This window comes from Megalops cyprinoides, chromosome 1 (genome assembly GCF_013368585.1).
Source record: "Megalops cyprinoides isolate fMegCyp1 chromosome 1, fMegCyp1.pri, whole genome shotgun sequence".
In the NCBI taxonomy this organism is placed as follows: Eukaryota; Metazoa; Chordata; class Actinopteri; order Elopiformes; family Megalopidae; genus Megalops; species Megalops cyprinoides.
Window position 1 is genome coordinate 51,463,236 of NC_050583.1, and position 16,479 is coordinate 51,479,714.

At 43.0% G+C, this 16,479-nt stretch overlaps 1 protein-coding gene across 9 annotated transcripts in view; it reads right to left on the reverse strand.

Annotated features, from left to right (window-relative positions):
• The window catches only part of jakmip3 (Janus kinase and microtubule interacting protein 3), a 56,899-nt gene that overhangs the window by 28,939 nt on the left and 11,481 nt on the right, over window positions 1–16,479 (reverse strand). For all 9 annotated transcript variants that reach the window (XM_036526538.1, XM_036526518.1, XM_036526528.1 and 6 more), the window contains exons 2-3: window positions 13,447–13,696; window positions 4,668–5,153 (exon numbers count right to left, since the gene is read on the reverse strand). In XM_036526538.1, coding sequence (XP_036382431.1) covers window positions 4,668–5,153; window positions 13,447–13,581 — 621 coding nt within the window. In that variant the 5' untranslated portion in view covers window positions 13,582–13,696. The remainder of the gene's footprint in view (window positions 1–4,667; window positions 5,154–13,446; window positions 13,697–16,479) is intronic.

Below are 16,479 nucleotides of genomic sequence, written 5' to 3' on the forward strand. Positions count from 1 at the left end.
ATGTGAACGCACCGCAACAAGAAAAATGCACCCTGCATTTAAGAGCAGCAAACAGTTATGATATATAGGTCTTACACTCTTTAATCATTATTCAGAGTAGTGTAGTTACAACATGTCATATGCAGCGCGGGAATCTTTATGGAAATGCTATGCAAATGAACATGTGAGGTATGAGGTAGCAATACATAACTCTCACTCGACTGATATGGATCTATTGTCTGCGGTGGTAATCCAGAATTTCCATGGCGACCATGAGAACCCTCACTTCCTGCTCTTACACTGCCATTATTGCAGGACTACACAAGAGCAAAGGCATCTTCTAAATTCTAAAAAGGGACTGAAAGAGCCAGAGGGAATAACCCAAGCTTGTTCCACACCAGAGGAATCAACAGCTTCCTTTTATAAGCTTGCGCCTATTTACAAACATCATCAAGAGTCATTAAATAATAAAAACGTTAAAGGGTATTTACAGTGTAATCTCTCCCCCAACCCCCAGGACACACACACACTCCCCCCTTGTAAATCTTATAAATGGCTGTTGCTCTCTCCGCAGGCTGTAATGTGATTCATGATTCATCACACTTGAGCATGTAGGTCAGCTGATCAGGGCGGGGGGGGGGGAGGGTTGGGGTGGACACGCCCAGTGTGAAGGCGGCCCACGCAGGGCAGACTGTCCACACACAGGAGGGAGATGAAGGGGAACAGGCCCTGCAGGCACGGGATCGATGCCTCACTCTGTCTCCCAGCGCCCTCACTGTCCATCGATCCCAACGTCTCGCGTGCTGCGGCTGGGGTTCAGCCTCGTTGCCAATGCTCGCATGGACTGCAGTGACCGAGGAAGTATCTCTCTGCAAGCCTCCCTCCCTACAGTGGCCCTCTCCCTCTCTCGACACTGCATGGGGAGCTGCTCTCAGCCAATTTGTCATAATAGACACCAGTTCCCTGCCTCAGCTGTAATCTTGCGGATAATCCCTGGGTTATTTCCAGAAGTGCGGCGCACAGGATTATAAAACAGAATATGTTACGCACACATACCAGAAACACTAATGCTGATGCACTGTTCTCTGCACTGTCACTGAACCTGAAGAGAGATACTGTATGTATGTATTATATGTTAGGGAACTGGTATTGCACTGAGAGGCTTGCCAGTTCAAATCCTAAGGTAGTGGTGCTTTTGTACACAGTTGCAAGGCTTTTAACTAAATTGGCCAAAGCAAATTATCCAGATGTACATCTGTGTAACATGTTCATATCATATTAATGTAATTACACATGCATTCAGAAGCAAGGCAATGCTTTGAATGAATTAAATTCTGTACTTGCGAGAGACATAAACATTTGTCAGTGTTTCTCTGTTCGCCTCCCACATCCATGTCTATTTAGTGCACTGTGCCCTTTGTCACGTAAGCACAAGAAAAATCCATCCATCTCAGTTAATTAGTTAACAGTTAATTACTAATGAACATAAAGGGGTCACAACTGCTGTATAGTAAATTAACAAAATAATAATAGTGTCAGAATTTTAGTTAGTAAAGCCAATTAAATCTAATTAAAGACTACTTATGTCATAGCTCTTTTAAAGCACTCAATGTAACATTTTCACCTTTAAAGAAGTGAGTGAGATGAAAGAGCTAATTGATTCGCGTCTTGTTGTATTCATGAACTCTTGCCACTAATATTAAATATTAAGATGTCAACAAAGGCAGAAAAATTAATCCTACACAGAACATGAATATTTCATCAGCACTTCAGCACATTAATAAATCCATATTTGGGAGTCATTTGAAGCTATGGACGTTAAGCCCTAGACACGTGCATATAGCCTTCAGTTTACATTCTGCAAGGAAACTTGCATTCCTTCTAATTGACTCGTCTCTGGCACTGGAAGAAAAATGAGGATCTATTCACGCGTCCTTCTCTGTGCTCATCAGTTGGAGTAATCCCATCTTGCAGTCAGCGTGCAATTCAGTTTATCCTCCCAGCCATTGTGATGTAACACAGCTAATAAACCTGCACAATATCGGGTTCTGTCAGTGTGTTTTAATGAGACACCCATTTCAGAGGACGAGGGGAGCACCACTTACAGCAAAACCAAACTATGTCTATATAAAGCAAGCCTTCTATCTAGCTGCTAAAGATCAACTATAGAAAGATGTTATACCAGTTGAGTTATGCTAGTTTTGTTTGGCAGTAATTTTCTGCACCCCCTCCCACACACACGTAAAATACATAAAGAAGGAAATAATGAGCTTGTCTGCGTATGACACATTGTTACATCACGTGTGATTATGATCCAAATGGCGGAATGGGAGAGAGGAAGTTACCAAGGTAGTTTTTCTGCTCCAGAGGAGTGCTTTAGGGAAACGCAGGGCTTGCCTTCGTTTGGACATTTAATGTTGTCCCTTCATACAGAATACAGAATAAAGTGCTTGGAGAGAGAGGCTTCACATGCTTAAAAATGGGTGGAACCATTGCGTCCTGTCAATGACTGACGGGTTTGAACCAACTACAGTGTGTTGCTATGGAAAAAGAATGTCTTTTGACTGGTTGCTGTGGGTGACTGACAGCATATTATAGCCATGCTCATTGCAGGATACATGAAGCCAGACACATCCGTTGCTTCTGGCCACTCAGAATTTGAGGCCTGTTAAATGCAAGGTCAGTGGGAGGACTGTGTGCTGTGTCCTCTTCAGAGATAGGAAGGCTGGTTAGGGAGGAGACAGAGTCCTGCTAGTGAGAGTCTGGATCTAGGCCGCACTAAAGAACACTGACCCAAATCTACAAATAAACCCTAACCCTAACTCTACCCCTAAATAATGTTGCTGTAGTCACAGCAGTGGCCCCTGCTAGCAAAACCTTTGGAATAAAAAATTACCATCGAACTTTGCGCTCCACTCCTCCAGAGAAAACAAAAAGAAAACATGCAGTTTTATTTATAGCGATGCTGTTTCTTGATAAAAGAAAGATAAATGCACTAATATGAGCTGGGCCAGTAAGGGGTTTCTGCTTGATATTACCATTGTCAAAATAACAAAAAGCTGTTAAAATACTTGCTACTCTCCAGAGTACTTTAAGAGCTTCTCAGCCAGTGAATTCTTCAACAGTTTCCTGGATCCTCAAGTCTTTGGTCGCTTGGCAATGCATTTCACTAAATGCAGGCATTCGTGCCCCAGAGAGAAGACACTTCCCAAAGAGGCTGTGCTATTTATGCCCCTCCGCAGACTGCTTCATGGGTAGTTTTGTTCTAACAAGACTCCAGTCGGCATTTCCTTTGTTTAAATGCAGACATCCCAGCCTATTCCATTTCAATGGCATTCACACATACACAAACGTTCTACACAACCCTCATGTTTTCTCCATTTTTGAATGCGTTTCATAAAGGAAAAGGAAGGAATTAGATTTGTCTCTGCTTCTCCGGGTATTTTCTATTTTCCTGCCAGTTACCATTTCCTTTCATCTCTGTGATGTCATGGGAATCTCGCTGAGATTTGCTAATTCTCCTTCTCCCCTCCCACCGGCCCCTGTCCCCGGCTCTGAACAGTTCTAGCATTCAGTCTCCACGAGGAGAGGGCGAGATGAGGGCTCCGTTTTGAACTGAGGCTCCGTTTTGTTGATTTCGTTAACGAACACAAAGCTAAACATTAGCGGGCGGATCGATGGCTCTTTCACACAGAAAACCAGGGATGGGCTTGTTAATTCAGGTGTTTTGCTGCCTCGGCACACATGATAATAAATTGCTGATGCGCATTCTGCTCTCTTTAAATCTATAACGCAGGAAAGGATGAAGTGGGGGCAAGGAAGGAGAGGATGTGCCTTTGAAAAGATCACTGTTAAAGGCACAGCTCCAGCTCACTATGAAATATACCTCTGCATCATTTCATCGGACTCTTTAAGCAGTGCAGTAAAAATGAATGGGTGAACACATGCAGTGTATTATGGTACATTCATATTAGCGCCTATATTTGATATATTATTCAATGTTCTTGCATAATAAATGTTCTCTGACATAATCGGAAATTCATGGTGTGTTTAAGTTATATCCATCACTTTAACAGGCAGATTTTGACAGTGGAGACCCAGAGACACGCTGTGTCACCTTCTAATTGACATGGACGTTTAATGAGCCCTAGACGCAGTTAGACAGCCATCATGTTTGTAATGTCTGCAAGAAGCATTAAAGAGGTCCATCATGCACATGAAATATGTAACATACTGTCCGTTTAAACACATTTCAGAGACTGCTAGTGAAGCATGATGTACAGATGCTTTCGTACAGATTGCAATAACGTACACTCATTTTATTGTGCAGAACCTTGGACGGTGTTCCGCAGTGCTGTCCCCTGCCACACTCCTCAATGATGTCACAATGGTGGACGACTGACTAACTCCGCGTGTTCTGTTGGCACGGTGACACATGTGCCCCCAGCTAGCGAGGCTCGGGCAGTCTGCTGACTAGGAGGGGTCGGGGGGAGGAGCCTGAGAATTTCAAACCAGGTCAATACACTTACAATCATTCATTACACCCATGGCACTCTGGCCTTCTCTAATGACCCCAACATGTCATCAAAATACATTCCCATTACAAGCACATTCCACAGCAAAAATAAATGACTTGTGTGAAATCTTGTGTGCGTGTGGTTGACTAAATGATAAAACGGGATACATACCAGTCTGCGGATCTCCCTCTCGCACTCCCTCTTGATTCGGGTGATCTCCTCCTGGTGCAGGTGGTAGACGCTGCGGATCTCGGCCGCCTTGATCTTGTCGGCCTGCACGGCCAGAGTCAGCGCCTCCTCCATCTGCCGCTTGACGCCCTTCAGCTCGGAGATCTCCTGCTGCATCTTGCTCTTCTCGCTCTCGAACCCGCGCTTGGCCTCCTCCTTGGCCTCGGCGAAGAGCGCCGTCTTGACCTTGTCGGTGGAGCCGTCGCGGAGGGCGTTGACCAGCGCCTGCAGCCGCTGGATCTCGTTGTCCTTGATCTTGATGACCCGCAGCAGCTCGGACTCGTGCTGCCGCAGCAGCGTCTCACGCACGCAGTGCAGGGCCTTCACCTTCTCCTCGTGCAGCTTGGCCTTCAGCTCCGTCACCACCACCGTCGACTTGTGCTGCTCCTGCCTCACCTCCTGGGACTTCTCCCGCTCTAACTTGCTGACCTGCAGGGGGCGCCAAAAAAAGAAGAAAAAAAAAACAAGCACAGCGTGAGGTCACGCCCACCTCCACTGTCGATCTAATTGAATCAAATCACATTAGATCAAATTACATCTAATTTTGTCATTAACTGTCAGTGTCATCCTGCGCCCAATGGGCCTTAATGACTCACTTTCTATTTCTGGAAGGCAGTCCACTTTTGTTTACCCTGGCAAATGCATATGCATATTTTATATAAATGATCTATTTGAAATTATGCCTCACAAATAATTCAAAGATTCATTGCAATTCTGGGCACGTCGTGGCCGATTTACAGGAACACTAGTGTTTGTCAGTCTGGTAAATACGTTTATTCAAGGGTATTCTGAGTCCTCTTTTCACCGTGATGATAACTGACGGTCTTTTCCCCCAAGGCAACTCAGAACAGTGCAACTGTTAACGTGCCAATAAGGCGTGATGCAATTTTCTCTCTGCAAGGCTACAAAAAAAACAGAAGGATGCACCAAGGCCTAAGAATAGTTTGGGCAAAAACACATTCACAATTCGACATGTCCTCTGAAATTCCGAGTTCACTCAGCTAGTAAGTAGCGTTTGACATACAATTCTATGACTGGACTGACATACAGTATATTTTTTGTGAAAATGAACTGTCATACTTCAAGAATAACATAGTGAAAGGCACATTTAGAAAAAAAAACAACAAAAAATATACATCCAACCACAAGAATGAATTAAAAATTCCCACACAACCACATTGCATGCAGTAATATAATGGTAGAACTACAGAACATGTTGATATATTACATGCTATGAATATTGCACAGAAAAAAACAGATATGTTCCATGAAAGGTGTGAGGCACAGCTGCAGTGGAGCACTCCTGTTAATGTCAGACAAAGTAACACCAGGCAACCTGCTGTAAAATGTGGGTCAGCTAATTATGAAACCGGCTTTTCAGATGCCAAAGGGAAAATTAAAAAAAAACATAGCGAAAAATTTAGAGGGGGCATCAATTATTAACGGCGACGGATATTATTTGTCGATACTTGTCTGAATGATGGCCGTGCAGGAGAGGGAATGAATGGGACTGGTGTGTTAGCTGGGGGGGGGGCATGGAGCAGCACACGCTTACAGCAGAGATCCGTTCCCCTCTTTGACAAATTAAACCGGAAAGTACAGTAACACCCATGCGTTTGTGCCACTCGGCCATCACAGGAAACCAGGAATGGCAGACAGAGCGAATCAATATAACGGCTCTAACCAAACAGCAATGTATATTGTGGTTTGCTCATCCAGCACAACGTACTTATCACCCATTTATACAGCTGGACATTTACTGATGTAATTTGGTTTTAATACCCCTGCTCAAAGGTGCAGTTACAGTGGCCAACCTGCGCTTCGAACCTGCTTTTTCCCGCTACACCACAGTGGTTCCCGAGAAATGCATCATGCTGTACCGTCTGGAGATCTCACAGGTCCTGTACTGCACATCATAGTTAAGAGGCACAGACTGAATGAAGAGGTTAAATGGGACTAAAAATGTGCTTTACCGGTGCCCTGCACACACAACAAATGCTAACAGCCAGGACAGCAAGCCTGAGAACACTAGAGCTTGCGGTGAGCTTCGAGTGAGCGCATGGAAATCTTGTCATACTAAAGAGGTGAAAGCTAAATTCTTTGCTAAATTCTCAAAGATCACACCTGGCAGATCAGAATGCATTGTGTTTCAGCAGGTTCCTGTGTAACTTGTATTAGATGTGACATTATCTCAGTTCTTCTTCTTCCATTGGCTGAGGAACTGTGGTTGCAGGGGAAACTGCAATGCTCTCTGTCCTTATATCTGAGAGGCAAATTTAAACAATACCTTCTTTTTCGCACTTCGATCACAGCACTGTGTGTTTGGCTAGTGCTGAAATTGATTTAAAAAAAAATATTGTGCCAGACACAAACAAACACAACACCAGCTTAAATTTGTCATTCAGTATTATGAAGATTGAAAAAAGGCGTCAAAGAGTGACAAACACACAGACAAAAGCAACACAACGAGGCTCCTCGTGCCTGTCCCTGTGAATGTGGTCTTTGTACCAAGAAGAAAGTGCTAGAATTATGGTAACCTGAATTGAAAACACAAAGCCAAAATTTCACTGAGAAATCATGAAAAATGATGCACACTGTACCTCAAACTCTATACCAGAAAGCTACCATGTACAAATGAATTCCTCATTGTGAGTAAATGCTGAGGTGCTAGACAGTAAAAAAGGAAAACAATGATGTACTAAGCTTGTTGTGCGTAATGGACAGCTGGATTGCACCGATAAATGTTTTCTGTCATACGTACTGTGTATTGTCCATTCTTGCCCAACAACGGGAACCTGTTACCGTGGCCACTGGAGACAGCGCGTCTAATGCTGTACTTTACAATGGCTTCATTGATGTTAACCATCAGAGTCTGTAAGACCTCAGCAGGACTGCCTTCCAGTCACTGCTCGTCACAACGCCATGACTGCCTCCCCCGCGTGAATTTTCCTTAATGCTGGGGAAATTCATTAAGGTACCGATTTTGCATTCAGAGCCATTCATCTTTTTCAAGATATGTATCCCCTAAAGGTGCCTAACATCCGGATACTTTGGATGTCACACAATGTTATTAATCTCCGCGCATGTTGGTGCTGTCACTGTTCCCATTACCGCAGTCCCGATCTCACTGAACAGTTGGTTTTTTTGTCTTGACATGTTTGGCAAGCTCGGAGAGCAAGATGTGGCATTTCTGGTGGATTAAAGCACCGTTTACTTCACACATTGACATTAAAGATGATTATTCTGCCTGACTCTTTGTGGCTTAGTTTTCATGTCTTAAATGTAATTGGTCATTTATTAACCTAAAACTGCTACTGAGTTTGCCAAAAAATAAGTTGCTAATCAAAAAACCATTTAACATTCAAGGTAGCACTGTAATTTCAGATAGCTTGGTGATAAAACAATACTTGTGTCCAAGACTATGACAGCCGGAATGTGTGGTTTTCTATACAGTGAAAAAGTGTAAATGGACATAATTACATGACATTGCATCTACAAATAATTACAACTGAAATACACCTTCAATTGATATTGCAGCAAATAAGTACAATGAATACAAATGCTTACTTAACTTCCTTCTACTCAAATAACTCAGTGATGTTTCATTGACATCTCTCCCGTTGATAGAGAAAAAAATACAGTACTGTAAATCTTGGTTCCCAGACATTGTAAGAATTTGACTGTTGCATCACAAAGTCTTATCGCTGCTTCAAAGGAAAAGAGATAAAACCAGGCTCATCTACAAGTCTCTTAACCATGGCTAATGTTGCAGGGAGGAGAGATTCAGTTTAAAGGAGGATAAAATGCAGATAACAGGTGAGAAAACACACACTTCACATTATTCAGTGCAAAACATCCTAGCTCGGGTTTACAACAAAGGTATTCAAATCCAACATTTTGCAGAGCAATAAAAAATAGCTTTCTATTTTATACTCACTAAACAAACATGAACAGCAATAAGGGAACTGAATTAAGCACGCTGAATGAATCATTTTTTTTTAAAGACAGAGCAGAGAAAGAGATGAGTGCGCAATGCAGTGCAAACCAGATGGAATAACTCATATGCTGTCGTGAAGTACCATGCTGGGGAATACAGGAGCGCGATCTTTTGAGTTATGACACCAATACAGCGTGCTATGGGAAAGGTTACAATCCAGCTCACACAAAAACACAAGATACATGTGAAAAAAAGCACACCTTACATTTCATAGAGGTTGCAATTTCCTTGGCGCTGTAACCTTTGCCGTGAGCTGAGTCACTTTGAGAGGTAGTCACTGCTTGTTTCATTCTTAAGGTCAGGGCCTTATTTTCTGAGTTTGTTATGAAAGCCTGTAGGCTGTTGAGCAAGACGTTTCTTATTTCTTTTAACCCCAGTCTGCCTATTGTCTCCCATAGTACTGGAGAAAACTGGCACTGATGTCTACATTTCTCCTTCTCCTTGACCAAACAGAGACCATTTTGAGGTCAAATTCGGACAATGGGCAGTATGGTGTAGCATAACTACGTTTTAGTTATTGCTCTTGAAAAAGTGCTTGCATGAGATACCACATGGGTGTTCCTCTTTTTGTAAATGTGGTGTTTCACGCATGCCTCAGGATAAGATGATTAGAAAATCTGCTGTTTCAAGCCATTAAAATCTCATTTAAGTTTAAATTCAAATTCAAACGATTCAAATAATTAAACACAAGGGGACACAACTCAGCAATGCCATGACTGGATGGATTTGTTCAAAACCCAACCTCAGGGACAGGTTGAAGGGAAACAAACAAATGTAGAACTAAGAATGAAAAGCACATGTTTTAGAGTAAAGCTGATACAATCTAACAACAGTCTAACCCTTTACAGCTGGATTACAGATGACACTGTGATGACATTGCACTGCATTACAATTATGATATACAATTGTGTGGAGAACACAGAACCAGCATCCCTGAAACAGGACTAGCACTGCAATACAACACTAAAGGCATGACATTTTTGTACAACTCTCTCCCCACTCTCTCTGCTCAGTTGGTGCAAATGGGGTCTGAAGCTACTGTGTGCGAATATCATAGGCTGTGACATTATTATTCAGGGAATGCATTCTGGGTTTGTCTCTGTTGGCCTGGTGATATTGATCTGGGTCAGGGTTGATGGCTCGTGTAGGGCACCAGCGAACAGGCTCACAGTGTGAGCAGAATGCACATTTCTGACCACAGGGAGTGGTTAAGGAAACCGTCTGCAGAACCCACACACACACACGCACACGCACACGCACACACACACATACACACACACGCGTACACACAGACGCACACAATACCGGACACAAACCCCTCCATTAATGTGACAGATACGAGGTCCACATTCATTTCCACTGTAATAATAACACAGTCAAATGGATGTTGGACAAGCACGCCTAGTGCACTCTGTATGTGAGGATCTGCATGAACACTCTGTGAACACAGGCCTGCTGTTAGACCTCAGTAAAGAGTCACACACCAATACAAACACACAGTGACCAGCCTGGCTGATTAAACCCCGTGCCAACGCCCCCTCTGATCACATTTGTTCATTCCCGTTAAGGTGTCAGTGTGGAGGAGCTGTTTGAGAATGGCACTACAGAAAGTCGCAGTTTCGAATCCCAAGTGGGCTACTGTTGAACCCCTAGGGAGACCTCTGGACCCCAGTTATTTAAGTAAATATCCACCTAAATATGCAACATACATGCCAAATTTGAGCTACATTTGATGGTATTCACTGGGGTGTTTGCTAAATGATTATGCAATTTTATTAAAATAAATGAATTTATCACGGTCATATCCCCATGTCAAACAGCACAGGGCACTCACATTCAAGCGAGGCTATTTATTGACACAGGTTGACAGTTACATGAGATGTTATTCACATATGATAAAGCTCCATCTTTATGTTATTTGACTCAAATGTCAACAGCATACAGTCAGGTCTTGATGCATGCCCATACTTGTGATCAAAAGGTTAATCAAAATACAATATAGTGAATAAAAATTTAAAATCATTTCTTTTTCTTGTCCACCTACAATGTCAAAGTCATTGATCATCAGTAGAAACCAATTTAAGGTCTGACTTCAAAAAGGGTACAGGGGTCATGCTTAAACTACTTTGTATACAGTACTGAATGCGGATGCAATAAAATCTGCTGAGAGAAGGGCAAAATTGTTATGATAAATGGTGATTTACACTAGAAGAAGAAAAAGACGAAAAACTGTCCTCATTAATTGTAGTTTTTCTCTACACTGGTCACTGACATATTGAGCTTGTTGTTCCACATCATTCCACTCTGTGTAATGCTTGCCACAGATGGAGCTGGAGAAAAACAAATCAACAAATTACCATCTATGAATTGGAAACAGAACTTTGTTTCAAAGATGCCAGTTGGCACTTTGCACAGAAAAAATAATAATTTCAGCAGGCTAAATATTGCCGTAGGTTTTGAAAGGCACCAACGGTGATACGCACAGAAAATGAAACTCAGGTAACGTGTTTGGTTGGCTGAGTTGAGCATTTAGAACAAGGACTTGTTGAATGCTTGACACGTTCATCCGAACACTACCTGGAGTTCATTTTCAAATATGCAATACATTTGCTCAGGAAAACAACATGTCAAAACAAAATTGTGACACATACTCCTGCTCCACTTCCTGGTATTTTACATCATTTCCTCCTACGGGTGAATGTGGAAAAATGTTGTTCCATTGTAGTTGCGTTGTCGTTCCCATTGTCCAACACGCTTTGATTAGGATGTTTCAAATCATTTCCTGTTCCTGGGTCTTCTGAAACTAGTGTGCCATGAGTACCTTTCCTCATTCACTGTGGACTGGCTGTACTGTACTGTTCTGCTCATTATTGTAACAGCTTTTCAACCTCACTCAAGAAATGATGTAAGGGATGGGAAAAAAAATATCTTGTTACTTACAGACTGCAATTTGTGTGATACTGCCACAGTGCTTGGTTTGCAATAAGCCTAATGCTTTGTTTTGCTGGTTTGTAAGCACCGATTAGCAGTGGGAGGCTGTGAAACCCGGCGCTTCCATACTTGATGTTCATTTCAGTTCATTTCATTTCAAGGACTCTAAATGCCTCCGCAATAAATGACCTCAATTCCACCTCTGGCATACTGACTCTATAATACCAGTGCTATATTGCAATGACAAGATGCAGTGTTTTTAAACCCTCTAATGAAAGCAATCATGACAGAGGCATCGCCAGAGCGGCAAACAGAAAACATTATTTGTTTCACCTCTGCATAGGTTTTTCAGAGGATTTTAAACCGCATGGATTTCTGGTTGAATATGCTGAGAGCTATGCGCTGTGTGCTGTACAACGTGGTGCTCCAATCCAGCATCCACACCAGCAGACTGGTAGGAACCCGCATCCTGACAGAATTTATGTCCTAAAGTGAATATAGATTAGATTTCAGGTTTTAGCGCAAACCTTCTCTCGGCGCTGACTGCAAATGCCGGTGCTCTCCTGCTTTGGCAATCGATCCGAGAGGCACCAAACTGAGGGGCCCCGCCCAAACGCAAACATGCTGCTCCTCCCGTGAGGCCCCCCCCCCCTCGCCCGCACCACCATTGACACAGAAATAGCGGTAATGGCGCCGAACAGCGCATTACCTCCTGCTGCTATTACTCAGGTCGTAAAACAACATCGAGCCGGGGGCTGAGATGCGCTTATTACTTCCACAGCTACATCCGCTGACGAACCAGTCTGATTTAAAGACGGTCCTCCGCGCACTGGAGGAATGAGCCCCGGATGAAATTTAAGCTGCGTTTGTATTGACACCAAGCACTGTGTTATCGCAGAGATTAGGCCGATCTATAAAGGATGGGTAGGTGGCGAGCGACCCTGTACTTCACAGAGACACTAACAGTATGTGTGGCTAACCCTCGATAAATCCACTCCTTTCTCCTCTCCACACAGGAAAAAATTAGTCATTTCGTCAGTCAGACTAGTGGTGAGGACCATTATAATGCTGTATCTCTAAGTTGCTACAAACAGCTAAAAACAAAAGCATTTAAATGCATTTGTATCTGAGCAATTCCAGATATGATGGATTTCACTTCATCTCTGCAGTCCAAATGATCTGATTACATGGTTTTAGAGCATCTTCAGCGAGGCTTGGAGAAGCCTGCAACTCAGTTTCATCTCAATTAAGAAAATATTTATTCTTTCAATTCAAGTTAATACCGATCAGTGAATTTCTGCTTCAGGAGCAAATCATAGCTGATTGGTGGCAGAGTGGAGTGGTGGGTAAAAAAGGTTTTAACCAGAAGATTCCACACCTGAATATGAGCCAGGGCACTGCTGTTGTGTCCTTGAGCGAGCTACTAAACCTAATTCACTTTAGCCTATGTCCTTTACCCACAGATATAGGGGAATTTGCTATGCAAACGAGGAATGCAATTTCATCAGAGTTTGCAAAAATGTACACATCCAAACATCCTCAGTTGCATGATAAAGTTGGGATAGGGCAATGAAGGACAGACATACCTGCACACCGCAATATGACTCTGAAAATAAGTGATTATTAGTAAGTAAGCAAACAGCCAGGATTCCAAAAAAAGTCTAATCTCTGTCAGAACCTATTTTGGAAGCCACATGTCCGTGTTAAAGTCATTCATTCCAATTGCCTGACTGCTGGCAAATGAAGCAGAGCGAGTCCTTAATGCCTCGGAGAGATAGGCAGAGGAGGTGTTACCTTAGTCTTCTCTTGCTGCAATTCGATTTGGATGTCTGTGAGTTTGGCCCTCAGCTCCTCATTCGCCGCCTGCAGGGCGGCTAGAGCATCGGGCCGCTCCCCCTTGGCTCGGCCGCCGGACCCCCTCTTGGACATGGTGAGGCACTGATCCCGGCTCGGGCCGGCCCGCCCCCACAGGAAGAACCTGAGGATGGGAGGTGTCAGGCTTCTCTTCCCCCCTGCGAATCCTCACCTACATCTTCTCTCCCACCTGGAGGAAAAACAAAAGACAGGAGCATAAAAGAACTGTGTCTGTTATGTAATTTTCATCACACACAGAAAAAAAAATCACATCATTTCTTGGTTCATGGTGGCTACTAACACTAGTGGTGAGGACCCTTACAATCATTCTTCACCCAGTCATTACAAACAGCTAAAAACAAAAGTATTTAAATGCATTTGTAGCTGGTGCATGTGGGATATGAACTAAGAATAAGAATAAGATTAAGAAATACTTTATTAATCCTGAGGGAAATTTGAGATTCTGAGGGACATTTGAGGCAATGTATGCAATGCTACAGTATTAACTGCTCAGGGTTAAGTGAGTCTGCCAGGATCAGAATGGCTTTGCATGTAAGGTCTGTTCCAACCCAAATGTTCTAGTACTCAGTGGCTGATCACTGTGTTCAAAGAGTTAACGGCAGCCAGTAATATGCGGGAAGTGCTATTAAAAAAAAAAAAAAAAAGAAGAGGCCTATTTAATTTCATTATAAATTTCAGGGGAACTGATGAATAAAAACAGCAATGTTTATTAAAACATAATTTATGGGCAGAAAATGAGCCATCAGAAGTTGCAGATTGCTTTTGCATGATGAAAAATAACCTGATCTGAAAATTTGCGCTGAATTCCATGGCGATAATAAACACAGTTCCTCCTCAATTCAGTGAGAAGAGAGAGCAGTGTGAGAAGCCAGCTCGCTCAAAACAAAAAGGCAAAAAAAAAAAAAAAAATACTCAGCATCCAAAGACCTGGATCTGAAAGTAAACGGTTGAAAGGCTAACAAAGAAAGATGTGCCATCTGCACTGACAGGGTAATGCAGAGGAGTTACATATCAATCCTTCTTTACAGTCTCCCCCTTGGGTTCTGCCTCATATTAGCATTCTGTGGCATCAACCTGCGAAGCTGCATTCAGCTCGGGCACCCCCCCTTCCTCCTGCTTTATTTCCTCTCACATGTCTAGTACTTCTTTCATTTTCCAGAGGCAAATGACTGTCTGCAAAACAGGACATCTTTGGCAATCAAAGTTTTACACGACCTGAAAACACAAACGTCTGGATGATTCCCCTCTGTCTTATGGCTGACTGCTCATGAGGCCGTCCGTGCTGTGAATTGCAGTCGAACTAAAGGCCGACGTTTATTTTCACGTGTGCTGTTACCACTGCGGCTCATTGTATACAAATAACACAGTAATAAGAGTACAGGCAGTAGAATGGATGTACAGCACCAGTCAAATGTTTAGACACACCTGAATAAGATAATGGGAAACATGCATTCAATGTATGAACATCTTTCCAAAAAAACTTATTAATCTTATTTAAAATTGTTCTGATTTAACACTTTTTTGGTCACTGCATAATTCCATGTGTGTCATTTCACAGTTTTGATGTCTTTTATTCCAAAATGTGGAAAATAGTAAAAATAAAGAAAAACCCTTCTTTGAGTAGGTGTGTCCAAACTTTTGACTGGTACTGTATGGCTGCCATTTGTTTTCATGCCATAACCACTGTACAATTAACAGGTGATGTGGGTGGTGATGTGGTGGGTGGTGATCAGGTGATGTATTTACATTTGATCACTTGCTCTTATACAGAGCGGCCCACAAAGCAACAGTACAAAAGACCACATGAACAACAGCGCATACACAAAACAAGAGCCCATATCTTATCACGTCTCAATCTGTCACACAGCGGTGTGACAGCCAGTGCCACACCGAGTACAGAACTGGCTCAATAAAGGATTTCAACAGCAAGTACACCAAAACAGTAATATACAAGTAAAAAAGACAGAGTGTTACATTACATTACAGTATTGTCATTTAGCAGTTGCTCTTGTCCAGAGTGACTTATATAATTTACAATTTTAACAATTTTAACATCCATTTATACAGCTGGATATTTATTGAGGCAATTGTGGGTTAGGTACCTTGCCCAAGAGTACAGTGGCAGTGCCCCAGCAGAGAATCAAACCAGCAACCTTTCAGTTACGAGCCCTACTCATTACCACCACGCTACACTGCCACCCAGTTTCAGAAATCAGTCCACAGATCAACAATACAGTGGGCCCAAAGGGGATAGGGTGTTATCCACCACATGCTGCTAGGTAGGGATGGCCAAGACGCAGTCTGAAGATCCGAGTGTACAGTCTAGACTGCAATGGGGAACCTGTTCCAGCACATCAAGGGGTGCTACAGGGATATATATGCAACCCCATGGGAGCAAGATGGCCAGGCACTCTGGACTTACAGAGTGGAGTGGCAGGTATGCAACAGCCGATCTTGACTGAGAAACCAAACACACTGCCTACAGAAGCATACCTAATTCTGACTAAAGGTCATTCAGCTGTCAATCAGTGGGATTCCAAAGAGCTAAGCAGCACCCCAGGGCAACATGCACCATCCCTAGTGTTACTGTTCATTTGGAAAACACCAGGGACTAAGTGTGGATAGATTCTACCCCCAAGAAGTGAACCTGATCGGCTTCAAACTAGCTAGCTGCGGTTAGGCGTATGGTCAGGCAAGCTGATCCTGGATTCATTATTGTGGGGCAGACAGAACCAGAGGCCCATGGGAAAAACACAGTGAGAAGCATGCATGCGGATGTCTTGACAACGTGTGCCTAGGCTACACTAAAAAAGGAAGTTGTAAGCCTTTTTTCCCTCCTGTTCCCCATTGCCCTTGAGTCACTGAGGCCATTTAAATAAAACATTCAGCAGACGGAATGCTGGCATGTCCTGTTTGTTGTGTGAGATGAGAAATCCAATACAGTGACACAGA